We start from the raw sequence: 27,011 nt of genomic DNA on the forward strand, positions 1-27,011 counted from the left end.
AAACTTTACAAATTCATATTTGTGCCCTGTCAGATCAGCACAACAAAATTCTGTGAAAATTCACTGTGCTACCACCTGCCAGGTACTAAGGACATCTGAGTGAATGCGGGTGAGCACCCCGGCCCCGTGACACTTATAGGCCCATGAGGGAGACACAAAAGTCACCCAAATCCTATTTACATGAAATATCCCGAACAGGCAAATCTACAGAGAGATGGGATTACAGGGTGGAGGTGATGGCTGAGGGGTAAGTGGTACCTTTTCAGTGATGACAATGTCCTGAAATTAGTGGTGACGGTTGCACAACTCTGCAAATTGACTAAAAACCACTGAATTGTACACTTCAAATGGGTGAGTCAAATGCTATGTGAATTTTATCTCAATAACATGGCTTAAAAGTAATCTCTTGGGAGGAAACATGTGAACACCCTGTGCGGGAAGTGGTGAGCACCAGGGAACGAGTGGGCTGCAGGTGAGGCGGGGAGGGAAGGTTGGAGGGGACCCTGAGATTGCGGAGGGCCGGGCAGGGGGCACTGTCCACACTCGCCTTTTCTCCCACGGGCTGGAGCCACAGGAAGGCCCGAGCCCTCGGCTGCCAAGAAGCAGGTGGGCCAGGGGACTGGAGGGGAACCTTCGCTGGCCCGGGAGAAGAGATCCACCCCAGAGGGTCCCTGCACCAAACCCCCAACCGCATCCCAGCATCCAGAATACTCCATGGCAACTGCCTGTCTTGTGTACGTGTGCGCCTCCCTCACGGTCATCCCCATATCTCTGGGGACAAGCACAGAGCCGGCATGCAGTAGGCGCTTAATACATGCTCACAGGTGAATCCAGAAAGGAGTGAGTCCTGGGCCCCAAGCTGGGCAGCAGTGGCCACTGTGGGCAATGAAGAATGGAGAGAGGGAGCCGGGTGGCGGCACCGTGGGTCCCGCAGGGACCCTGTGAGCGTCCCCGAAGGGGGCGGCTGGCTCTAGGACCAGCTGCTTACAAGCCAGCTCTCCCCACTCTTTCTGGTTAAGCCTGGCGCTCCTCAGACCCTCAGACCCTCAGCCTGGCTCCGAGGTTGGAGACCTGCTTCTGATGGGGAGCTGGGGGTTCTAGGGGGCCTGAGGGCTTCTCAGTGGCCGCCGTGAAGCCCCCCCCAGACTCTGGGCTCCTGCTCCCCCTCCACTTCAACTTCAGACCCAGCCTCTGCTCGCTGTGACTCAGAGCCTCCCCTCATGACCTCGGAGGTCCCGCGGCTCCGCTTCCAGGCCTCCCTCCAGCCTAAGCTGGAGAGGACCCCACGCAAGGCCTCCAGGAGGTGCCCGACAGGAAAAAGGCCCTGCCCAGGGCACTCCCAGGACAAGGACCCAGACAAGTTCAGGTGTCAGAAGGTGGCCTGAGGTCAGCAGAGACGGCCCAGTGACCCCACTCAGGGAGAAGTGGCCTCGGAAGGCCAGCTCGGTGAGCACGGCGAGGCCGGACAGCACCATCCTGCACACCCTAGCCTTGGGCCGCAAAGAGCTGAGCCCACACCACGGACTCGAGCACGGAAACCCAGAGACACGTGTTTCTGTTCAACGTCCTCGCTTTTATCTTAAGATGGGCGTGCTGTCTAAGAGTCTCTAGCCCTCCCCCGAGATTTAGAATAGGTTCCCTCTAAGACAGTGGAAACTGACGGGAGGTTCTGGACAGGTTCTGGCTCCTCCCAAGACCACTGCAGAGACCTCCCCGAGGGAAGGCAGCTCTGGAGCACAGTGAGGCCAGGAAGAGCGAGGTGGGGGCCAGGCCGGTCCCCAAGCCCAAAGGGAAGACGCAAGTGCGGGGCGCTGACCCTGCACCCCGGAGGCGGCCGCTCAGGCTTCCCCGAAACGCTGGGCACTGGCAGCCCCACCCCGCCTGCCCGCCCCCCCGGGCCCTCATCGCCAAGTCCTCTCTGCGCTTCACGGCACGTCAGGCTCCCTGCCATTACACCTCCACAGTCCCGGGCAGTGGAAGACGCTTCTGGCCCAGCCCAGCGTCGTCTGCCCGGCCTGCTCCCCACCCCTCCTGCACGCGGCACACGACTCGCCCAGCTCCCTGCGGCCCAGCGACGCCCCTCTGTCCCAGAGGCTGGCCCACCCTGCAGCGCTGCCACCGCCCCACGGGCCCGCTGCAGGAGGCGCTCTCCCGCAGCGACTTCTCCCCAGGGCCCGTGCCTCTGTGTCCACCCCACGCCCCCCAGGCCAGTCCACTGACATCCACACCTACAACCGGCTCCCTGCCTAGCTGCACCGCTGCGCCCCAGCGGCCCCCCGGGCCCCCGGCCCCCCGCCCCACGCTCCCTCGCCTGGCGGGAGGGAAGGCGGTCTCCGTCTGGGAGTCCGGGTGCGGCTGAGCAGCAGCGGACCAAGCCCAGAACAGCTGGGCTCTGACCTTGGCTCTGAGAGGCTCCGCAACGCTCAGCACGTGGCCGAGCCCTTCCCGCCAAGCGTGCGTGACGGCCGACCCCACGCGCTGCCGTGACACCTTTGAGGCCACGGACCCCAGAGGCCTAACCCAGCGCCCCCCTGCTCTCAGCAGCCGTGCTCCCAGCCCATCGCAAGGCCGGCCGCCGCCCACCTGCCCCTCACCCAACAGGCTCCACCTCCCTGCAAGCCCGGGATCCTCCAAACACGCCCAACACATCCTCCTGCGGGGAGCAGGGGCACCTCGCCTCTCGTCCCTACAAAGCCGCTCCCACAGCCCCTGCTGGGTCCCCTGTGCCTGAGCGAGGGGGCCTCCCCCCAGGGCTGGGAGCGCACGTGGCTGTCATGCTCACCCGTCCCGCACCATCTAGGCTGGCTGAGCGGGAGGCACTCGGAACACCTAGCTCCTCGGCTGTTGGGACAAGGGCAGGACCACCTGGCAGCTGCTCTGGGGCGGCTGAGCAGCCACCTTCGGGGTACGAGTACCACTTACCACCACCCAGAGGGGCCTGGCACCATGGACCCAACAATCCTGCCAGGTTTCTGAGAGACGACCGTCCCAGGCAGGGGGACACTCACCACACGATGGCCAACCTGGGGATGGTGAACATGAGGGCTGGCTCGTAATCGTCAATCATGTCCTGGGTCAGGTACCCGAAGTCCAGGGCCCTGGCAGGGGAGGGAGAGAGTGAGCAGGGGCGACCCACGACCAGACGGGGGAGGGGAAGGCAGCCGTGCAACCCTCACCCACATCCGCGCTCGGCGGCCAGCTGCTGGCCGAGCTCCGCTCTGCAAGGTCCGGCACAGGCGGCTGACGCTCGGCCTCCCCCATCTTCCCACTTCCCGACCCCACCGCTGACGGAAGAAGCAGGGGTGAGTGAGAGGTGCTCGCCGAGGGGAGCTGGTGAGGACAGCTATGCTGTCCAGGCACCCAAGGCGGCAGGAATAAACGTGGAGCAGGAACACTGCTCTGAACCATTTAACGCCGCCAAGAAACCCGAACTGCTCTGCTGGATTTCTTCTCTCTCGCAGGCATACGAGACGCTTTCTCTACATGCATGAGCAAGCGCTGCTGGCATCATCGTGTTCTAAATAAAAGGTATTTCCTGTCATCTTATTCTTGGGTGATTTGAAATATCTCTCAGCATATAACAGTGAATAATCCGTCTTTAATATTAACAAAATTACGATGTGATGTTAGACAGCTTCAAAATTTATCTACTACTGAAGCACAGTCACATATAAAGAACATTCTAGGTTAAATCTTAGACCCAAAGTCTATTCACAAAATCTGACTTCAAATCTGACCCCACATGCCCCATACAAGCCATGATGAGAATACTGATGATTCACCCCCAAAACCCAGCTCAGCAAGGGTTCCATCCTGGCCTGTAGGGAAGAGAAGTGGAGGAAAGGAAAGGAGGAGGTGGGGAGTGAGGAGGTAAAAATGTGAGGAGATGAGGAGAGGAAAAGGTGAGGAGATGGGGAGGTGAGGAGAGGAGGAGTTGAGGTGAGAAGATGAGGGAGGTGAGAGGAGGGGAGAAAGTGAGGAGGTGGGGGGAGGAGTGAGGGAGATGAAGAGTGAGGGAGGTGAGGGAGGTGAGGAGTGAGGAGGTGAGGAGTGAGGGAGGTGAGGGAGGGAGGTGAGGAGTGAGGGAGGTGAGACGTGAGGGAGGTGAGGGAGGTGAGGAGTGAGGGAGGTGAGGAGTGAGGAGGTGAGGGAGGTGAGGGAGGTGAAGAGTGAGGAGGTGAGGGAGGTGAGGAGTGAGGAGGTGAGGGAGGTGAGGGAGGTGAGGAGTGAGGAGATGAGGAGTGAGGGAGGTGAGGGAGGTGAGGAGTGAGGGAGGTGAGGGAGGTGAGGAGGTGAGGAGTGAGGGAGGTGAGGGAGGTGAGGGAGGTGAGGATTGAGGGAGGTGCGGGAGGTGAGGGAGGTGAGGAGTGGGGAGGTGAGGAGTGAGGGAAGTGAGGAGTGAGGGAGGTGAGGAGTGAGGGAGGTGAGAAGTGAGGGAGGTGAGGGAGGTGAGGAGTGAGGGAGGTGAGGAGTGAGGAGGTGAGGGAGGTGAGGGAGGTGAAGAGTGAGGAGGTGAGGAGTGAGGGAGGTGAGGAAGGTGAGGGAGGTGAGGAGTGAGGAGGTGAGGAGTGACGGAGGTGTGGGAGGAGAGGAGGTGAGCATGGAGCCCTTCTCAACCATGTGAGCTCCACCTGCAGGGTGTGGGCCCAGAGAAAGGGGACGCCGGGGCTGAGGAACAGGTGTGTGTGTGGAGGCCCCGGGGCACATGCACATGATGCCCCTGTTCGGGTGCTGCCCTCGCCAGGCCCGGGGCGCCTCACCTCTCCACCGTCTCACAGAACAGCACGATGACCTCCTGCTGCACGTAGTACTCCCGGGGGGACTTCACGGGCACCATGGCCGACACGTAGCTGCAAACAGAGAGAAGGGAGTGAGGGCCACCTGGTGTCTCCCGGAACCAAGGGTGTCTTAACTGACAACCAAATGAGGTCCCTCCAACTGCAGCCTGGCCGCATCTCAGCAGCTTCATAAACACACCCCCCCAGCATCACCGTTTATATTTTGAGCCAAAGCTCCTCCCAGGGTCAGGCCTCAACCAGCACCTCCTTGGGTCCCACAGCCCTGCCCATCCTGGAACTGCCACTGCCGCGACGGTCCCCAGCCTCGAGGGAGTGAATGACCCTGTTTAGGGCGGACGGACAACCCCTGGGCCCCCACGCAGAGCAGGGCCAGGGGGCTCCACCCACTCCCCAGGTGAGAACATTTTTCTGTCACTAACTAGTTTTTCTTGTTACGAAAGCTCAGTTGGAAAGATGTGGAGCAGACGAAGCCGGCCGAAGCTATAAAGCTCACTTGTGGCGCCCACTCCCTAGAGAACCGGCTGGAATGCCTGACTTTCTTCTGGGGCCCACACGGCACAGGACGGACAGTTTTCATTAACCGGGCCACCGTGGACGGGCTTTGGGGTCCTGCTCCTCATCTACCTCCAGCGTCTCCGTGTCTGTGGACACCGCGCAGGCCCCTCCCCACAGTGCCGGGTCCTCCAGGGCCCGACCTGTGAGGGCCCCAGGGACCACGCCATGTCCTCTGCCGCGGGTGGGCACGCCCCAGGGAGCTAGTGGGGGTCGGGAGGGCATACCCGCTGCGCTGGAGAGGCGCCCCCCTCACCCCACGGAGCTGGGGGCCCCAGCAGGCCCCTGAGCGGCCACCACTTCCTCCTGGCTCCTGCCGCGTCCCACGTCCCGGCACAGAGACGTGCTGGGGGCGGGGCGTTGTGCTGACCGTGACCTTCACCCGCAGGACCACCAGCGGCAGAGGTGCTGGGCGGGACCCGGCGTCCCCTGCGTCCCTCGGTCGCCTCTGCCCGCCTCCGCCCCTCCCCCTACGCCGTGCCCCCGCCCCCCCGCGACGGCCCGGAACCAGCCCGCGCCTCCCTCCGCGGAGTTTTCCAGCTGCAGACGCAGAGCCCGGCGGAGCGGGCCGCCCCCAGCCCTCCCCACGGGGCAAAGGGTTAGGGTTCCTCGGTCACCTGAGCTCGAACTCGGCGAACAGCACGTCGAAGTGCCTCAGCGCCTCCCGCATCTTCTCCGTGTAGGTGTTGAGGTCCCGCAGCGCCTGGTCGCGGAGGGCGCCGCGCACGTCCTCCAGGCTGCGGGTCAGCTCCTTGGCCAGCGGCCGCATGGCCATGCTCTCCAGCTCGCGGTTCATGATGATGGAGCCGGCGGCCAGGCACTGCGGGCGGCAGAGGGCGTCAGGGAGGCCCCACCCGTGTGTCCTCGGCGCCCCGACCGCGCGGGCTTCCGGAACCCATGACAGCGGGCGCTGAGAAAGGCACCCCCACGGCGCCAGAGAAGATTGTACAGACAGAGGTGGGACCGGAGGGCAGAAGAACGGCGGGACTGGGGCGCCTCATCCCGGAGACGCCTCCCGGGCCTCCCTTCAGGGAGCCCCTCCCTGATATTCTTGCCCCCCTCCCCCTACGCTCTGGGGCGCCTGCTCCCTCCTGGTTTCTCTTAGATGCGGAGCCATCATGGCGGTGAGAACAAACGCCCTCGGGTTTGGGGGCTCCATGCAGGGGCCTCCGGGCCATGTGACCCCTGTCCCCTCCCCACCCGGCCCACAGACGCCAGGTTCCAGCCGTACTCCAGGTCCACCGCACTGCGGCTGACCGCGGCGCCCCAAGCTCTCCAGGCGTTCTAGGAAGCAGACGCCTCGTGTCCATAAAGGCTCCCTGCATCGCCTCACGGCTTGCACAGCTGCCCCTGCCCCTGGGACCCGCTTTGCAGAGCTGAGCACTGAGGCTAGGGGGAGAGACGGCCTACCCAGGGCCCCAGCAGGGACGCCCCAACCAGGTGCGGCTCCGAGGAGCCGGGTGGAATGGGCTGAGGCGGGGGAGCCGGTGGGCACAGGGCCCGGCAGCGTGGGGGAGGGGGGCATTCCAGGAGTCCTGCAGAGCTGAGGCGGGGAGGACCGGGCAGCGCACGCCCCTAGGGTCCCAAGAGCGAGGCCAAGGGGTCGTCTGGGTGTCCCACGGGTCACCCCTGGCTGGGGTGAGGCTGGTCCTGCCTCCCCGGGCGGGCACCTCCCTCCCGTGCCTCAGGCTCCTCCTCGGGAGGTGAAGACCAAGATCGGAGGGGCTATGTGAGTGGCAGCTGGAGTGTGGGCCAGGGCGCAGCAGCCCCGCCCCGCAAGAAGAAACAGTCCTGCGGGTGCGGGATGGGCAGTGCTGTTCCGAATACCAGCATTACTGTAATAAAGAACCGCTTTTAGGCCCTACGTGTCTGGGGGCCTGAGAACCTCATAGAAATCACGTGAGGCCTCGTGTCTGTATCTGCTTGTGTATAGTTTCCAGGGAGCATGGTCTCGCCTCCCCGCGACCCTACGGGCTCAGCACCATCTGTAACCCCTGGAGGAGGAGACGCCGGGCCCTGCACCTGTAGCTGCACACGGGTGAGCGTCGTAGAGGAACAGCTGGGCAATGCCCAGCGTCGTGACCCCGGACCCCGGCGGCCACCCACTACCTCGGCGCCGAACCAGAGCTGGCCGGCCAGGTTGTCGTGCCGGATCTCCTCGGGGAACTTGACACAGAAATCCCGTGGGGCGCGGTCCTGGGGGATGCACACATCCATGATCTGGTTAATGATGTTTAACACGTTGTCCTGAAACAGAAACAGGAAGTGCGCTAAGACGCAGCTCCAGCTGGCGGCTGGCAGGACTGCTTGGAAAGTCGGAGAAGCAAGCCCAGTGCAGGTTAGGATGACGAGGTGATGTGGTAGCACACGTGGGCCTGCTCTGCAACTGCTACAAGGAGCTCAAACTTTCCAGAAGTATCCAGAGTGAGGAGCACACCCTTCCCCACGTCCAGGTGTCTAGAGCACCCGCCATGAGGGCTGAGGGCGCTTCCCACGTCAGTCACCAAGTTCATGGTGCATCGCCCTTTGTGACGGCTGTACCCTTCCCTGCTGACCTGCACCTGGGCTCCCTGCAGCCTCAGCCACGATGACCACCCCGAGCATCTCTCTGAACTCCTGTACACAAATTTCTTAGGAGAGAGCTGGAGAAATGGAATTGCTAGGTGGACAGACACACAAAAAGTGGATTTTCACCGCCCACTTGCTGTGCTGCTTTGATTAACAGTATAAGTCTGTGTCATCCTGGGCATGATCGCGACACAGTCAGGCAAGACCTGCTGTCGGGACAGACATCAGTAGGAGACCACATGTAAGACTGGTCTTCTCAAACCTGTTTTACTGCATCTTAAATCACATCCCATTCTTTTCTCAAAATTGTCCTGTTCTTGAAACGTCTACCATCCATTCAGTAGAATTGCAAGAATGCTGAAAGTTTAGTTTGTTTCTTTAATTTGTTAAAGGTAAGATTAATACCCATTCATCCCAGAGACACTGGAAACATGGGAAAGTGGAGGGGCAGGGAATGTCCTTGGGACAGTGTGACTGCAGGTGGCACGCTTCCTTCCGGGTCTTGTCCCTGTGGGCTGCTTCCCATCAGCACGGTTGGGATCATCTGTGGACATAGTTTTGTACTCTGCTGCTGTCATTTACTGTTGGGACGTGTTATTATCACTTTCCACAAATCCAACTTGTGACGGGGAGCCACGTAAGATTCCAGCACATGGACCATCCTTTTAACTCCCTGCTTCCTCTTCTGCTGGACATTTACGTCATTTCTAATTTACCGTGAATAACGCAGTCACCACTGTGGTGCCTGACACTGAATTCTGGGTTAGTCCCTCAGAATCCACTCATCCCTAGAAGTGGCATTACAAAGTCAAGAGTGTGAAGTGCATTTATAGGCCTTAATTACATTCCACCAAATTGCTTTCCAGAAAAAGACAGCACACCCTCACCCTCAGCAATTCTGTATCTCAACAGTCCTCCTCTCCACCCTCTGAGGCTTGAGTTTCATCTTTCTTAGGCAGTAGATGTGAGCGGGAAGCATGACTTTCTAATGCAAACAACTGACGCACTGAACTCTGAAGGAAATTCTGCACCATAAGGAAATCGCACAGAACATAAAAATAAATCCAACCAACATCAAGTGGTCCTACTGTCAGCTCTATTTAAAAGGTTTTCTGGGTGGGCAGGTCTCTTTCTCACGATTCAACAAAGTAATGAACAAATAATGGCAAAAATAACAGCAAGTGCTCAGGAAACGTCAGCTGGTATTGAGAGCCAGGGATCTTAGCCCAGCAAGGTGGCAGGGCTTACCCAAAGTTGTGTGGCCTTTTAGTGGCAGTGATCCCACCCTGCCCAGCTCCAGGACGGCAGCTGCCTGAGGGTGAGGTCTTTTTTCCTGCACTGATGGGTCCCCAGTGATAGAGCAGTGCTGAACACACCGTGTCCCTCAACGGACGTTTACTGGGGCGTCCGATTCCAGCCAAGGTGGAGCAACATGCATGAAATTTACCTCTTCAAACAACAATAATGGAAGCAAATGAGACAGCGGTTCTCCAGACACTGGACGTCAGGCAATAAGTGATCCCAGAGAGAAGAGAAATGAGGTGGGAGCTATGACTGCCCAGCTCACTGCCTGGAGGGAATTTTCAGGTCACGGCACAGACAGAGGGTACCCACGTGGGACCCAGCAAACTCCCTAGTTGAAGAGAGAGAGCTGAGAGCCCGGGGAGACCAAGGCAGCCAGAATCCAGAGGACAGAGGACAGAGTAGCAGACGTAAGTGAGCTGCCCAGGGAGACAGCCTCTGGGGAGGCCCCTGAGTATTCAGCTGGGCACAGGGCCGAAGAGCAGAGAAGTTCACGGTTCACAGGGCATTGGGTAGATACCCAAAAGTGTCTCGCCTCAGTAGCAGACTATTCTTAGCCCCAGACTAAACACAGCTCTGATCCTGCCTAACATCTTAAAGAAACAGGAAGCAAAAGGATCAAACCATTTCCAAGTAACCAAACTGTATCACAGAACAAAGCTCAAAAAAGTTTATGGAAAAACAAAAATATTCAGCTCTCAGCAAGGTAAAATTCCCAAGGTCAGGCATCCAATTAAAAATTTACCAGGCTTGGGCTTCCCTGGTAGCACGTGGTTAAGAACCCCTGCCTGCCAATGCAGGGGACACGGGTTCGAGCCCTGGTCCAGGAAGATCCCATATGCCACAGAGCAACTAAGCCCCTGCACCACAACTACTGAGCCTGCGCTCTAGAGCCCGCAAGCCACAACGACTGAAGCCTGCGCGCTGCAACTACTGGAGCCCGCGCTCCGCAACAAAGAGAAGCCACTGCAATGAGAAGCCTGTGCACTGCAACGAAGAGTAGCCCCTGCTCGCTGCAACTAGAGAAAGCCCGTGTGCAGCAACAAAGACCCAACGCAGCCAAAAATAAATAAATAAATAAATTTTAAGAAATTATTTTAAAAATTACCAGGCTTGCAAAGAGTTAAGAAAATATGACACATGATGAAAAGAAAAACCAACCCATCGAAACCAACCCAGACCTGACAGAGGTGATACAACAGGGGATGAAGGCAGCTGTCATAACGGACTTTCGTGTGTTCAGAAAGTTACGTAGAATCAATGAAGAAACAAAAAGGTCTCAAACTGATCCAGAGACAAAACTTACAGTATCTGAGGTGAAAACAAAAATACACCGGATGGGATTAACCTCAGATTAGACAGGTCAGAAAGAAAGAACAATAAACTTGGAGACATAGCAATTGAAACTTTCCAAATTTATCAGAGAGAAAATACCAATAATAATAATAGAAGAGACCATCAGTGAGTTCTAGGACAACCTCAACATGTCAAAATACATATAATTCAAGACCCAAAAGGAGGAGAACTGAAACAGAAAAAAAATATGTGAAGGAACAGTGACTAATTTTTTCCCCAAATTTAATGACAACTATAAACTCACAGATCCAAGAAGTTCAATGAACCCTAAGCACAGGAAACACAAAGAAAGCGATACAAAGTCACAGCATAATCAAATTGAGGAAAACTAATAAAAAGAGAAAATCTCACAAGTAGCAAGAGAAAAAAATTTACATACAAGGAACAAAGGTAAGATGACATTAGCATTCTCACTGGAAACAATGCAAGTGAGAAGAGTGGAAGAACATCTTTCAAGTATTGAGGGGGAAATGATTAACAACTTAGGATTCTAAACCCAGCAAAAATAGCTTTCAAAATTGATGGCAAGATAAGAATTCATGACCAGCAGACTTGCACTACAAAAAATGCTAAAGAAAGTCTTTCATGCAAAAGGGAAAAGACACCAGATGGAAACTGAGATCTTCACGAAGGAACAGAGAGACCAGAAAGGGCGACTGCACGGGAAAAATGCAAGATCCTTTATTATTGATTAATTTTCTTTACAAAAAAATTGACTGTTTAAACAAAAACACTGACAATATAGTGTGAGTCTAAACGCATGTAAGATGAACATGTATGACATAAAGACATAAGACTGCTTTCAAAGAGTTCGATACCACCTCACACATACAGTAGGAACCTTACAGGGGCTTATCCCATCTGTCCCTCCCGGATCAGCTGCTGTTGCTGTGGGTGATGGGGCGGACAGTAATAAAAATAGTTAATAAAATCTAAATGTAATTTACCATACCAACAAACTAAGAGGAAAGAAAAACACACGATAACCTCAACAGACACAGAGAGAGCATTTGAAAACAATCCAACATCCATCCATTCCTGATAAAACTCTCAGCAAGCTATGAATAAAAGGCAACTTCCTCAGCCTGAAAAAGAGCATCTATAGAAACCCTACGATAGCTAACATCACACTGAATGGTGAAAAACTCAATGCTTTTCCCAAAATTGATCTATAGATCAAATGTGATCCCAGTCAAAAACTCAGGCTTTTTTGTAGACATCTACAAGCTGTTTTTAAGTTTCATATGGAAATGCAAAGAACCTAGAACAGCCACAACAACTTTGAAATAGAAGAACAAAGTTGGAGATCTGATGCCCTCTGATTTTACGACTTACTTTAAACCTACCATAATTAAGACAGTGTGATACTGGCCTTAAGACATATCAGCGGAACAGACTAGAGAACCCAGAAATAGACCCACACAGATATGGACAACTGATTTTCAACAAAGGTGCAAGAACAATTTAGTACAAAAAGGACAGTCTTTTCAGTGGGAAAGGATGGTCTTTCAGCAAATGATGCTAAAACAATTGAAAATTCATTTGCAAAAAAAATATGAATGTTGGTTGAAAGCTCACACCATATACTAAATTTAGGTCAATATGGATGAGAGACCTAAATATAAAACCGCACAACTACTGAAGCCCGTGCGCCTAGAGCCCGTGCTCCGCAACAAGAGAAGCCACCGCAGTGAGAAGCCCTCGCACCACGAGGAAGAGTAGCCCCCGCTCGCCGCAACTAGAGAAATCCCTCGCACAGCAACGAAGACCCAACGCAGCCAAATAAATAAATAAATATAAAACCTTTCTTTCTTTCTGAAAGAAAATGAGAAAATTTGATGACCTTGGGTTAAACCAAGATTTCTTAGATATGACACCAAAAGCATGATCTATATAAGAAACAAATAGGTGAATTGGGCTTCATCAAAATTTGAAACTTAGGCTCTTCAAAAAACTGCTAGGAGAATGACAAGATAATCCACAGACTGGGAGAAAATGTTCGCAAATCATCGTCTGATGAGGGATTTAGTGTGCTCACATGGTCGTCCCTCTGTGCCTGTCTGTGTCCTAACTGCCTCTTCTTGTAAGGACATCACTCAGATTGGATCAGGGCCCACCCCAGTAACCTCATTTTACCTTAATCAGCTCTTTAAAGGCTCCATCTCCAAATGCAGTAACATCTGAGGCGCTATGAGTTAGGGCTTCAACACATGAATTTGGGGCGGGGGGACACACTTCAGTGCATAACAACAACCCAGAATTCATTTCATCCTACGGTGCCATCAGCATGATTTCTTAAATCCTTTATGATTTTCCGAAGCGAGAAGGAAAACGAAAACCCGTGCAAAAGTCATCAGAAACCACCTGCATACTCATGTGTGCCCTAGTCCACAATTTTCCTGAAGAAAGTTTAGTTTATGCAAAAGCGCATTACTTAGATTCCTTCTAACTGGGATGAGAGTCAGCCCACTGAGGCTGAACTGCAATGCACCTGCCTCACCCTCCACAGTGCCACATGGGAGAAGAAGAAGCTGCGGTTCACTGGGCCTCTGCTGCGTGCCTGGTCAGGCTGGAGACTTAGCTAGAAGACCCCATTTCGGGTCAGAAGGTTCAAAACACCACACCCAGCATGGCACCAGCCTGTCTGGCTGACCCCAGCCAGAAGGTATGACCTGAGCAGCCCTGAGACCAACGTGAGGACCCGCAGGGGCCCCCGGAAAGCAGAGCCGGGCCAGGCTGGTGTTGCCGTGCGTGCTCTGCACAGATGCCCCCTGCTCAGCTGAAGGTCCACCTGGTCTGATGGGACCTGGGAGGCCTGAGGTGCCCCCCACAGGGGGCTGAGCCACTACCCACGGCCGAGAAATTCATGACCTCTGGGTACTTGGCAGGGGCGTCCACATCCTCTGGAACTGACTCACAGGTGCTGGGAACTTCGGGGGATGGGGGACCAGCTACATCTGGAGTTGGGTGACCTCCCCAGGGCAACCGTGCTCTAAAATCAAGGCCAGCAAGTGACCCGGCAGAGTGGGCTGCAGCCAGCTGCCTCCGTCAGACCTGCACGTTATCTCGGTTCTCGTGCTGTGATCACACACATCACCCCGTGCTCTCGGCCTTTGTCGAAGCCCCTCCCTGACCGCAACGACCTGCCAAATGCCCACCTCCCCTGCACCTGCCTGGCTCCCACCTATGACATCATCCACCCTCTGCCCAGGGGCACCTCTGCAAGTGAGCGCTGTGGAATGAATGAATGAACGAATGAATGAACGAATGAACTGGCAGCATCATGAAGGTCAATGAAGATTAGAAATGGCAAAAATGCCTGTTTCGGGGAGTTCCCTGGTGGTCTAGTGGTTAGGATTCCGGGCTTTCGCTGCCATGACCCTGATTCAATCCCTGGTTGGGGAACTGAGATCCCGCAAGCCGAGCGGCACAGCCAAAAAAAAAAGCCTGTTTCAAAAGAGATGTTAGAAATGAAAGTGACTTTCCAACCTCAATAGCTGAGCTTTGTAGAAATTCACTGTGGTGGGAGCCCCTGACAAAACAAGGAGCCCCAGTAACTGGCCAGTGAAACAAATGTGACAGTGACAGCCTTTATGAAGTTACAGTACACACGGGGAGGCTCACTTTGGCGCCTCTTCTAAGTCCGTTTTCCTGGGGCGGGCAGCTGAGTACAGAGCCAGCACCCAGGTTGCCTCAGCCATAACTTTCAGCCACGCGTTTGTGGGGAGAGGAGTCCTCCCAGCGGGCCTGGCTGCCGCCCTCTGCGAGGCCTGAGTGCGGGGCTGGCCCTGGGCTGGCGTCCGGGAGCTGGGGCGTCGGGATGGGGGGCTCCCTGGGCCTCCCCTGCTGTGTCTGTGCTGACACCCTTCCCCCGTCCCCGGGGCTGGAGTTCAGTGTGTGCCCGGCAGAGGGGCCTGCGGAGCCTGCGGGCCCCCAATGAGAGCCCCGGTTCTGAGTCTCTGACGAGCTTCCCTGGGGACAGCGTGTCGCTGGGGGTGGAACGCGGCCCGCATGACTCCACGGGACGGGGTTCTGGAAGCTGGCGCCTGTTTCCTCTGGACCTCGCCCCCGGGCCCTCTCCCTTCGGTGGTTCTGCTTCACAGCCCTTCACTGTGATGGATCAGAGCCCTGAGTATGTGAGCCCTGTGTGTCCTCCTGCTGGAAGCCCGGGGTGGCTTTGGGGACCCCGACACAGGGGTCTTCAGAGAGGAGTGAGAAGTGAAAGATGCTTGTGTCGCTATGTGAGAGTGAACTACTTTAGCTGATTTTTATGACTTGTTTCTCGACCTTTTTAAAGCGGCCTCACCCGCATCCAGTCCCAGGGCCGTCCTCCCTCTCTGAGTTTCCCTGCCGGGGCCCTGCAAGGCACAAGCTGAGTTTCACCCCATTCGGTCACTCTGTGTAACATGCAGTTACAATAGCCAGTGAGCGGGCATGAGTGGCCTTGGGAGTAAACACAGTTCCCTGCAGGGAGCCCCACCCTGTGGTGGGGGGAGGGGCAGAGAGAGGCCTCCTCGCTGCCAGCGGTGGGCGAGCTGAGGGCACAGGAAGGACATCCTCCGGTGGGGAAGCAGGGCATCGACAGACCAGCCAGTCAGGAGACCCTCCTGTCCCGTTGGTCCCTGGACCCTCCTGATGGGAATGGGATGGGGTGTGCTTCTCCCGCTCCCTCAAGGATTCTGTAAGAACCTTTGATGCTTGAAACACACGACGGGACATTTGCTTCCCCGGACCCGCCCTGTGATCTAGGACGCGGACGCACAGCCCTCACCTCCCCGGTGGAGAGGCTCAGACTGGTGGGCTGAATACACCGAGAAGGTTCCGGAACTTGGTGAACGACCCTGACGGTCACTTGACAAAACTGGCTTCATCCACGTGCTCTCGTGCTGGTGAAGCCTCCCGGGTGTTCGGGGAACCCAGAGGAATTCCCAGCATGGTGCCCAGGACCAGCTGAACCCTACAGCAGGAGGTCGCCACCCTGCCAGCTCTGCGGCGGCCCCGCGGGCCGTCGTCCCCTTCCCCGTGCCGGCTCCTCGTCCTCCCACGTTCCTCTCCGATGGTGTCCCGCGACCCCGCCCCTTCCAACCTGCTCTTGTCCCCGGGATGTCGCCCCCGCCCCACGCCGGTCCGGTTTCCCTCCCTGAGACGGCTCCCCTGGCCCGTGCCCTCCTTCCCCTCCGTCCCGCCGCTCACCTGGCAGGAGCGGAACTGGCTGACGAGCAGCGTGCAGCGCTGGGGGTCCTTCCGCCCGTCCAGACTGTCCAGCTCGGCGGCCACCTGGCTCAGCTCCTCGTCCGCGTGGTAGAACTGCGCCAGCAGCTGCGGGTCCGACCGCTGCGGGGAGAGAGGGCGTGAGCGCCGCCCCGGGGGGGCGTGGCCTTGTCCCCGCCGTGGGCGGGGCCGTAGCCCCGCCGGCTCCCCTGATGCCCCGGGGGCGGGGAGAACGACCCCAGACGAGGGCTGGGGAGGGGCCGGGGCGCGGGACGGTGGAATCAGCTCTCAGAAAGGAGTTTTAGTCCTAAACTAAACTGAAGTGATAAAGGCGGCCGCTGAAGGAAGGGCGCGGCCCGCTCCCCAGCCTGCTCTCAGCGCTCAGCCCAGTTTCCACGATGCCAGGAGGTGCGGGGCTTTGTGGCGGGAAACGCTTCTCTCAGGGGCTCACCTCCCACGAAAGGCACGGGGCGTTCTTCTGATTCTGGGTCTTCAGGCGTAACCCCACCCTTGGAGCGAAGGCCCAGCTCCGTGCGCCTCCGCCCGTCCTGCCGGCCACCTGACCGCCCCGGTCTGTCCCCAGCTCCAGCCCCACCGGCCACGTGCTGTCCTGTCCACACGCTCACGCCCACCCCAGGCCTCCGCGCTGTGCTCCCTCCAGCCGAGGTGCCAAGGGCTGTCCCCTTGGATCTGAGTCTCCAGGATTAGGACAAGCCCACGGGAAGGGTGGCAAAGCCCTCAAACATGTTTTTATAAAAGGTGCCCTTCATGATGGGACAGCGAGATACAGAAGAGAAGGAAAGACACCCAATCAACCCTCGGTTCCCTCCTCCTTCTACCTAAGAATCAGCACATGGCTGTCTTTACGCTCTACATTTTGTTGAACATAAGGTAACTTATTTTCGTAATTTCTCTCAGCTCACTGCTCGATGGAGCCCGTGTTCTGCCCCCTCCCCCTACGTGGCCTGTCCCAGGGTGGTTCTTCCTCCGCTCAGGGGTCTTGGTCATTCATCAGTGCCTGACTCTGGGTCACTCGCGAGGCTGGCCCAAACCCCTGAGGTGGTGAGGAAGCCCCTCAGGGAGGCTGAGCCAACCTCGGGCAGGGGGGAGGGGGCTTCAGTGATTGGCCCAGGAGGCGGACATGTGACCCAGGCAGGGCCAATGGGATACCTCCCTGGGACTTTACACCGGAGAGTGGCAGGGGTTCACTGATCCATGCACCAACCCAGCAAAGGCACCTGAGCGCCCACTGCCAAGGATGCAGGGCTGGGGACACGGCCAGGAATGGGTCAGGTCCAGACCCTGGCCCCCTCCATGGGCTCAGCTGATTCACGCCCAGGAGGGCCACCAGTGACCCCTCTGTGATGAGACAGGAACCAGGTTGGGGTCAGGGGCTGGCAGTACATTTTTGCCCCTTTCCTGTTGTGCTGACCGGAAGGAAAGACGGAAGGAGAGGGTCTGGGAGGTGGGGAGCCGGCCGACTCTCTGAATGGTGCCCTCACGCACTGTCCCTGCCACCCTGGAGTCAAGCTCCCCCCACCCCGACCCACATCCCTCCATTAAGGCCCATTTGGACCCATTTCCCACCCTGGAGCCTCCTCTTAGTTTCAGAAGCTGGGAGGAGGGAGAGACACCCTTGCCCTCTGACACCCCAACCAGGGTTCAATCTCGTGCCTTCAGGGCCTGGCAGACACCTACATGGGGGAGAAGACAAAAGGGAGCAGTGGGGCTTGTGGAGAACTGGAAAGGGCCTGCCTGCCCGGGGAGAGGCCAGGGAAGAAAACAACAGCACCCAGTACTGGAGGACCCCAGCCAACCCCCACAAGCCTTGCGTGGGCTAAACGTCTCCATGACCACGAACAGCCTCCCGCTCTCCCTGTGGAGGGCACGGGGTGGGCGTGGTGGAATCTGCCACCTTGGAATCGATGCACAGAGACAAAGCCTTTGGGCTCACCTTGCTTTGCTTTCAGTAAATCAAAGACCTTAAGAGCAGACCTACGAATGTGTTGACCATTAGCAAAAAGAGAGCTGAGCACACACACACACAGCAGAAACTAGAGAATTCAGAAAAAAAAAAAATTAAACCTAACAATTATCTTTATTTTGTTGAGACACAAAAGATCTGTGTGATTTTTAAATTTTAGTGATACTCCGAGACAGCTTTCCAGCCCCCTCAGGACTGGTATTTCCAAAGAAGAATCAAAAGTTCCCTGTGTCTCCCGGTGGTGCCGAGGAGCAGCAGGAGAATCTCACTGATTGTGGCAGCCACACTCACCCGGAAACCCCAGACGCTAGGGAGACAAAACCTCCAGGCAGAAGTCCAGGAAATGAATGAACACAACTTACAAAACTCAATCTGTGCTGATTAACAGAATCCAAAAGAAAATTTTGGTGCTACATTTCCATTTCTAAGTATGCAGAGAATGAAGCAAACACAGCAGTCTCCAGCCGGCTGATCACTCACAACTAAATCGGTCCAGCAGGGCAGGGTCACCCTCAGGCCAGCTCGAAGGCCTGCCGACTGGAGGAAGGTAAAGATTAGGAACAGGAACTCTTTCTCTTTGGTTTGAATCAGTCAGCCTCATTCAACAACATTTAAAATTAAATTATAAATTAGACTTTTATTTATTTATTTTATAGTTATTTATTTATTTGGTGGCACCAGGTCTTAGTTGCGGCATGCAGGGTCTTCGTTGCAGCATGCGGGCTCTTAGTTGCAGCATGTGGGATCTAGTTCCCTGACCAGGGATCAAACCCGGGCCCCCTGCACTGGGAGCGCAGAGTCTTAACCACTGGACGACCAGGGAAGCCCCTAAATTAGACTTTTAAATGTCCCTAAGTAAAATGTCCACAGCAAAGAGAATCAATTGATATAAATACGAAGAAGTACTCACCCTATTTTGAAATAAAAACTATAAGAGAATAAAATAGAGCCCAGTAGTAATGTCTTTTTTGGCACACGATGTCAATATTTTCTCAAAATAAATTCATAGCAATGACAGTTTTCACTATTACAAGACAAAAATAAAACTAATGAAGGTAGCATTTAGCTTAGGAGGTTAGAAGAGTAGTGAACAAGCAGCCCCAAAGAAGCCTCAAACACCCAAAAACACAGCAGTACTGAATCAGTCCAAAGTGCAAAAGTTGACTAATTCATACCATATGACCCAGCAATCCCACTACTGGGCATATACCCAGAGAAAACCGTAATTCAAAAAGACACATGCACCCGAATGTTCATTGCAGCACTATTTACAGTAGCCAGGTCATGGAAGCAACCTAAATGCCCATCAACAGACGAATGGATAAAGAAGTTGTGGTACATATATACAATGGAATATTACTCAGCCATAAAAAGGAACGAAATTGAGTCATTTGTTGAGACGTGGATGAATCTAGAGACTGTCATACAGAGTGAAGTAAGTCAGAAAGAGAAAAACAAATATTGTATATTAACGCATGTATGTGGAACCTAGAAAAATGGTACAGATGAGCCGGTTTGCAGGGCAGAAGTTGAGACACAGATGTAGAGAACAGACATATGGACACCAAGGGGGGAAAACTGCGGTGGGGTGGGGATAGTGGTGTGCTGAATTGGGCGATTGGGATTGACATGTATACACTGATGTGTATAAAATTGATGACTAATAAGAACCTGCAGTATAAACAAACAAACAAAACAACTAAAAAAAAAAAAAAAAAGTTGACTAATTCAGAACTAATTTTGTAAAGCTGATGAAATTATCCATTCATTCAAACACCTGTTCTGCGATGCAGGATGGGGATGCGGGATGCAGATGTGAATGCAGATGTGGGATACAGGATGCAGGTGGGTGTGAGCTCAGGCCCCGCCCTCAGGAGCCCGTCTGAGCCAGGCATGTGACAATGCTAGAGGGACCCAGCCTTTGTGAGGCTGGCCAACTGGGCTGTGGCAGAATGTGGCATGAACCATGAGTGTCCCTAGCCCGGTGCAGAGCACTGGTTGTGCCTCGGCGGGTACCACCCAGACCCCTCTGTGAGGTGGCCCAATATTGACCCAGATGAAGAAGACTAATGGCCAAGCTCACATCAATGGACACGGCAGAGCTGGCAGCCAGCCCAGGTCTCACTCTAAGGATACTCAGGAGCCCATGTGGGAGAGAGGAGGAGGTAAGAGTGACCAGGGCAGGATCCCTCTCACGCCTCTTGCTTCCCAAATAGGAAGTAAACACTGCAGCGGAATAATCTTAGAAGGATGCCTTGTCACTGCAGGGCAGCAGCGCAGTCGCAGCCAAGCTCCAGGAAGGGAACAAGAAGAGAAGGCAGATGGTGGCACAGGTGGGCAGGACAGATGGCAGGACAGGCAGCACGGCCAGGTCAGAAAGGACCAGCCCCCTCACACCCGCCTCGCAAGCTCAGCGATGGAGTGCAGCCCCGGGTGTGCAGAGTCCCAGCCCCCTGCCCCGCCAGCAGCCCCCCAGCAGCTGTCCCAGGACACGACCTGGGCTCCGAACGCTGGTTCCCGAGACGTACTACCCCACGGGACCCCCACCACCCTGATACTCAGCAGAAGAGAGCCTTGCGGATCTCGCTGGACCCCCAGGTGGGCTTTTCAGCTGGACAGAGTGCAGGGAGCTCAGGGGTAAGGGCTGGGTGCCTAAGAGGCCAGCCCAGGCCCTGGGCCTCGCTTGGACCAGTTTTCCAGTAAAGCCTCAGACTCCCCACTGCAACACCCAAATCCAAGAGCATCGCAGAGAAACCAGAGAAAAGCCTCAAGTCACACACACTCTGAATCTGGCTGCTCCCTGCGCTGTGCGCCCGACCACCCGCTGATCCTCAGGCCCTGGGCACAGGAGAAGCTGACCAGGCCACGCTGGACTGCCAAGGAAACCCACTGACCACTGGTCACCAGGGCTGGGACCCCTCACTTCCTCCAAACACTCACCCAGACCCTCCTGCAAGTCTCCACCATCCTCTGTCCCCTCTGAGTCCTGGAGTGCCCAGGTGGCCATGACCCATATCCCCAGGGTTGGCCTGGTCCACATCAGTGCATCAGTACACCAGCGCTGACCTGGCGGCACCACCAGCCACCGTCAGCGGATCTGGTGCCCCAGATAGGCACACACTCCTGTAGTCACATGGTGGCAGCCCTGCCATCTGGCCTGTGGATGGCTGGTGGCTGGTTACTCCTGCCCCACCCCCACTCAACTGCCCGCCTTCCCCCCCAGGCTCCTCCACCAGGGCTCCCGCTGGGTGCCTCTCCGGCCCCTGCTCTCTCTCAGGACTCGGGTACCTGCCCTCCCTGTGGCCTTCAGGCCTAGGTACGGAACCGACCAGAGGCACATCACCATGCCCGTAGTTCACTCAGTCTGCCCAGCACCGCCCATCAGGGAGCCCCTGGGGCAGCCAGCTGCTTCCTACCGAGACTCGAGGGGGGCCCATCCCTGGTGGTTGTAGGAATTGGTGGCCAGGGTTCGGGTGCAGTTTAATCACAAAGATAAACACCCAGAGCTGAATGTATGTCATCTAACTCCCTTAATCCAACACCTCCACCTCCCCAGAAGGTAAGGGCTATTCCCCAATTTACAGAAGGAAAAACTCAGGCTCAGAGAGCGAGATTCATAAATCCACCCAGTATCCCATACCCAGTAAGCAGTCTCACCTGTCACTCGGCCTCCCTGACAGAGGAAGGCCTTTTCCCGTGACTCAGTTTCCCTACTGGCTCCTGCTGGGTGATGGGGACAAGAGAGCACAGAGCCATCATCCCGGCTGGCACCATGTGGCCCTGAGGGCGAGCCAGCAGGTCCCACCAGGCCTCAGGCTCTGTGGCTCAGGGTCCAGGCTCGTGGGCCCACAGTGGGTCAGCTTGCACAGACACCACGTGTCAACTCTGTATGCCCGGGGAGCATCCATCCCCCCGGGAGGCTGGCCCTGTCCTGGGCGGCAGACCAGATCACTGCCGAACCCCAGGACCCACCCACCCTGGGCAGGTGCCAGTGGACGGTCAGCTGGTCCCACACGTGCCTGCAGCCTGACCTGGCACCACAGGTGGCCTGTCCTTAGCTGTGCAGAGGCCAGCCAGGCCACTGTGAGCCCTGCTGCCTCAAGGGCACAGCCCTTTGCAGCAAAACACTGCCAAGTGCTTGCCCAGGAAAGGCTGATGGCTTTACGTTCGATTTGCATCAATAAATATTTTACCCCTATGGTATAATAACAAAACAAGCCATTTCGGTTAGAGAAATCAATGGCCCTCCAGAGCATGGGGGCAGAGTCTGAGGCTCAGACAAGAGGTGGCAAGAGGAACCAGGTGGGCACCGAATGTAGAGGATGCGTGCTGGACACGGGTCCAGGGTGGGCTCCAGGTTCAAGTCCCGCTCAGTACCTTACCAGCGGTGACCTTATCCCACGCCTCAGTTTATCATCTGCAAAGTGGGCTTAAAGCACACGGGGTACCTCGCACGGTGCCCGGGGGTCTGCACCTGGTGCAGTCATCGCGCCGGTGGCGTCAACTGACCGTGATAAGTGAGAAATGAGACGCTAAGGAACCACGTCATTCCTGAGAGCATCGCCGCCACCCCCAGCGCCCTGTCCCGGAACTCGGCTGAACACGCCCCGACGTCCTGCCGGCAGAGCCGCAAGGGGGCCTCAACCCCAGGAGGCGGCGCACAGCGAGGGTGCGAGCGACCCCTCCACCCGGAGTCCCAGGCCGGGGACAGGCGCAGCCACCGCGCGTGCCCCCTGCCCACGGGCCCCTGGATCCTTCGAGTCAGGCAGAAGGGGGCGCCCAGAGAAGGGCGGGGAGGTGGGCAAGGGCGCAAGGGCCGGGGTGCAGAGAACCAGAAAGGGCTAGAGGGCGGGGCACGCGGAGGGGCCCTGGGGCGCAGGTGTCCAGGTGAGCCCGGAAGAGCGAGCGCGCGGAGGGGAAGGAGGAAGAGACTGGGGCCCCAAACGCGGGGCCCCCCACATCTCGCAGGGCAGGACCGAGTCGCGACGGCCAGGAGGGCGCCGCGAGGGGGGGCCTCGGGGCCGCTGCCCCTCAAGGCGGGGAGGTCGCAGTGTTCGCAAAGCGAGACGTGGGAGGAACAGGAGGCCGAGGACCAGCAGCCCGAGAAACGCAGGCGAGCACGGGGGTAAGGACGCCGGCGCCTCTCCAGGGCTCCCAGGGGGCGCTGAGCCACCCACTGCCCGTGTGTGTACCTGCGGGGGGTGTGTGTGTGTGTGTGTGCGCGCCGGCGCGGGCTTGGGGGTCTGGGCCGCTCAACCGCCCACCTGCAGAAGTGGACCTGGGCCCTCGGCCTGCCAGCCCTGGCCCACAGTCCAGCACCCAGAGCAGGCCCATCCCTAGTCTCTGGCCCTTCAGAGCTCCGAACCCTGGGCCCGACCTGAGGACACGTGGCCAGCGCCAGGCCTGGCTGGTGGGAAGCACTTCTCCAGACTCAGGTTCAAAAATGGCGCAGTGCTGGCTGGATGGGCTTGGTTCCCAGTGGGCCAGGGGAGGCCCTCCCCAAGCCCTCCAGCTCGGGGCCTGGGCTGGAGTCTGGGTTACAGGGCTTGGAGAGGCACCTCCCCTCCAGAAAACCTCCACTGGGCCAGCTGTGGAATGAATTCTGGGAGGAAAAGTGGACACACATGGTCCAGACACAGAACAGGTGCTCCCCCCTACTCCACAGGAGGGGTGCCTATGGGAGGGCAAGTCCCCTTCTGGTGGGAGGGGCACCTCCGCCTTAGCAGGGCAAGGCAAGGACTTAAACACCACACCAGTCGAGTGGTACTCAGGAAGCCCAGGTGAGCGGAGGTAACCCAACCTCACAGTGAGCTCAGACACTGCCCTAGGCCACTCCCCCAACACAGCCTGGGGCTGAACGTGGACACCCAAAAAGAAGGCACCACATCTCAGAGAGGTCTGGGGGGAGGGGGGAGATGCAAAATGTAATTACATCTAGGGTCCAGTTACTCCAGCAAAAAATAGTCCTGAAATCTTATCCACACTTAAGAGATTCATGTAAATTCTCAGACAGAGTTTTATTTTATTTTAATTAATTAATTTTTTTATGTTTGGCTGTGTTGGGTGTTCGTTGCTGCGCACGGGCTTTCTCTAGTTGCAGCGAGCAGGGGCTACTCTTCATTGCGGTGCGCAGGCTTCTCACTGCAATGGCTTCTCTTGTTGAGGAGCACGGGCTCTAGGCGGGCGGGCTTCAGTAGTTGTGGCTCGTGGGCTCAGTAGTTGTGGTTTGTCGGCTCTAGAGCGCAGGCTCAGTAGTTGTGGCACACGGGCTTAGTTGCTCCGCGGCATGTGGGATCTTCCCGGACCAGGGCTCGAACCCGTGTCCCCTGCATTGGCAGGCGGATTCTTAACCACTGCGCCACCAGGGAAGCCCTGAGACAGTTATAAACCTCAGTAAATTTTTGTTTCAAATACTTTTATCGCTATAACCAGTGTGGCCCAAAATGATGTTTTATAAGAACCTTGTTATGCAGAGCTGACCGTGGACTGCCCTGAGGCAAGCCCAGGCTTCCGCAGCTTCCCGGATGGTCTGCTAAATTAGTACCCTGAAAGCTTTAGACTCTGGGACCAGTTTAGACATCCAGTAAGTCAGTTCCCTGCGCCTGCTATCTCACCGAGCGGTGCTCCTCCCAGCTGACTTGGTCTCATTTGTAGTGAAATCCACAGCCAGCTCCGAGGGGGCAGCTTCCCCACTGCCGGCCACTCTGGAGAGCAGCCCAGCAACGGCTCAGGAGAAAACCCTCTGACTGCAGAGGGTCCCTGCCCGTGGGGCACAGCGAGGAGCCCCTTTATAATTCTGCTCTAGTCTCATCTGGAGACGGACCCCCATCATGGGAGGAAGTTCTCCGGAGTGTCAAGCCCCCAGCCCTGGGAGGAGGCTGGATTGGCCCTGTGAGGATGAGGCGTCCCCTATCGGGCTGGACACCCCCCCTTCCAGGGGAGCACCTGGGCTCGGGGCCCTGCAACACCCCGGGTGACCACACTTGCCTTGGCTGCAGTATTTGCACACAGCGCCTGGAGGTAACTGAGCGTCTAGCGAAGGGCTTTCAGAGGAGAGTGAGTTCTCAGGTAAAACTCTCAGTCAAGTGCTGTATAATGACATGCCAAGAACACTGATTGCAAGAAATTTAACCGCAGCAGCTGCAGTGGGTCATAAAGAAGCTCTTCCGTAACCGCAGAGGAAAAAGAGCCCAGGGTGGCAACAGACCTCGAGGGGGAGTGTCACCGCAGCACCAAATGGAACAAATGGTATCTGACAGTTGGGTTTTCACACTGCAGGAGATCTTGTCTTTGAATTTCAATAGGCTTAAGATTCTTTAAAAAGCATTTTATTTTTAAGACTATTACATAGTAAACCTGTTAGGATGCCAATCAATTCTGTTCGCATTCTGCTAACAGCCACAGGACACTGTCCCAGGGGCCCTGGGCCTTTGGGGTGCCACTGGCCATGCCCCATTGCGGGGACAAGTCCTGGGCTTGGCCCGGCCTGGCTGACAGCAGCCCAGGAAACAGCCGAGGGGAGGTCGCAATCGTCTCAGCTTCTAGGACAGATGGAAATCCGCTCGTGGGAAGTGGAAATTTAAATTGCTTATTGTGAATTATTCCTCTCCTTCAAAAAGGATTTGAGTGACTTAATCAGAACGCATGTGAACTGAACTTATTTGTTTAATCAGAGGAGCAATCAAAAGGCCCGAACAGGGGTCCTGGGTTCCGGGCCACATTGATTACTGCAGGTGGTCACCCTGATCTCTGCTTTGCCGACCCAGGCTGGGGCCCATGAGGGTCCCCCCCACTCCTGGGCACATCACCCCACCGGGCTGGGATGAAGTGGGCTGGCAGAGGCCATTCCTGCCTGGGTCCCAGAGACACGGTGGTTGGGGAGGAACATGGAATCCCAAGGGATGTCCCGAGGGGAGGACCTAAGAGATCGGACGTCACTGGAAGCCACCGTGAGGGAGGCCCCTGGTGAGCAGGAGGGGGTGATGCACAGTTCCAGACCCCTGAGGGACCCAAGGACTTAGAAACCCAGCGTGGCTGCTGCCACCTCGGGCCCAGACCCTCTGGCCGCACCTCACCCGGGGCCACCTGGGTGGTGCTGCTCTGTGGACGGGCGGCTCCAACGGGTGGGGACGAGCCCAGCGACCCTGTCCCCAGAGAGTGTAATCCTGGCTTCTAGAAACACTTTTATTGAGATGTGACTTACATCCCATAACATCCTCCTGGTTAAAGTATGCAGTGCAGAGGGTTTACTATATTCACAGAGTCTGCACCGTCACCAGGATCTAACTTTAGAACCATTTCATTGCCCCAAAAAGAAGCCTCACACCCATTTCCAGTCATCCCTCCACCAGCTCCTAATCTACCGTCTCTATGGATTGGCCTATTTTGGATATTTCAAGTAAATGGAATCATACAAGATGTGACCTTTCATGTCTGGCTTCTTTCACATAGCGTGTTTTCAAGGTTAATCCATGTAGTAGCATGTGTCAGTACTTCATTCCTTTTTATAGCTGAATAATATTCCACCATGTGGATGGACTGCATTTTGTTGATCCATTCATCAGATGGTGGGTATTTGTTTCTACCTTGGTTATTATGAATAATGCTGCTATGAACAGGTTTTTGTGTGGATATGTTTTCTCTTGGGCATAAACCTAGAAGTGGAATTCCTTGTCATGTGGTAACTGTGTTAAACTTCTCGAGGAAGTGATTGTTTTCCAAAGTGGCTGCACCATTTAACAATCATATAACAGCAAAGTTGCCGTATACAAAATTAATATACAGAAGCCTATTGCATTTCTATACACTAACAAGGAACTATCAGAAAGAGAAACTAAGAAAACAATCCCATTTACAATCACATCAAAAATAATAAAATAACTAGGAATAAATTTAACTAAGAAGGTAAAAGACCTGTACTCAGAAATCTATAAGACACTGATGAAAGAAACTGAAGATGACACAAACAGATGGAAAGATATACCGTGTTCATACACTGAAAGAATTAAGACTGTTAAAGTGACCATACTACCCAAGGCAATCTACAGATTCAATGCAATCCCTATCAAAATACCAATGGTATTTTTCACAGAACTAGAACAAATAATTCTAAAATTTGTATGGAAACACAAAAGACCCTGAATAACCAAAACAATCTTGAGAAAGAAGAACAAGGCTGGAGGTATCACACTCCCTGATTTCAAACTATACTGCAAAGTTATAGTAAGCAAAAAAGTATG

At 55.8% G+C, this 27,011-nt stretch overlaps 1 protein-coding gene across 1 annotated transcript in view; it reads right to left on the minus strand.

Annotated features, from left to right (window-relative positions):
- The window catches only part of ZFYVE28 (zinc finger FYVE-type containing 28), a 113,898-nt gene that overhangs the window by 43,181 nt on the left and 43,706 nt on the right, over positions 1–27,011 (minus strand). Inside the window, exons 2-6 of the mRNA XM_061191054.1 lie at positions 15,771–15,911; positions 7,461–7,598; positions 5,969–6,171; positions 4,761–4,850; positions 3,009–3,098 (exon numbers count right to left, since the gene is read on the minus strand). Coding sequence (XP_061047037.1) covers positions 3,009–3,098; positions 4,761–4,850; positions 5,969–6,171; positions 7,461–7,598; positions 15,771–15,911 — 662 coding nt within the window. The remainder of the gene's footprint in view (positions 1–3,008; positions 3,099–4,760; positions 4,851–5,968; positions 6,172–7,460; positions 7,599–15,770; positions 15,912–27,011) is intronic.

This window comes from Eubalaena glacialis, chromosome 5, assembly GCF_028564815.1.
Source record: "Eubalaena glacialis isolate mEubGla1 chromosome 5, mEubGla1.1.hap2.+ XY, whole genome shotgun sequence".
NCBI classification, from domain to species: Eukaryota; Metazoa; Chordata; class Mammalia; order Artiodactyla; family Balaenidae; genus Eubalaena; species Eubalaena glacialis.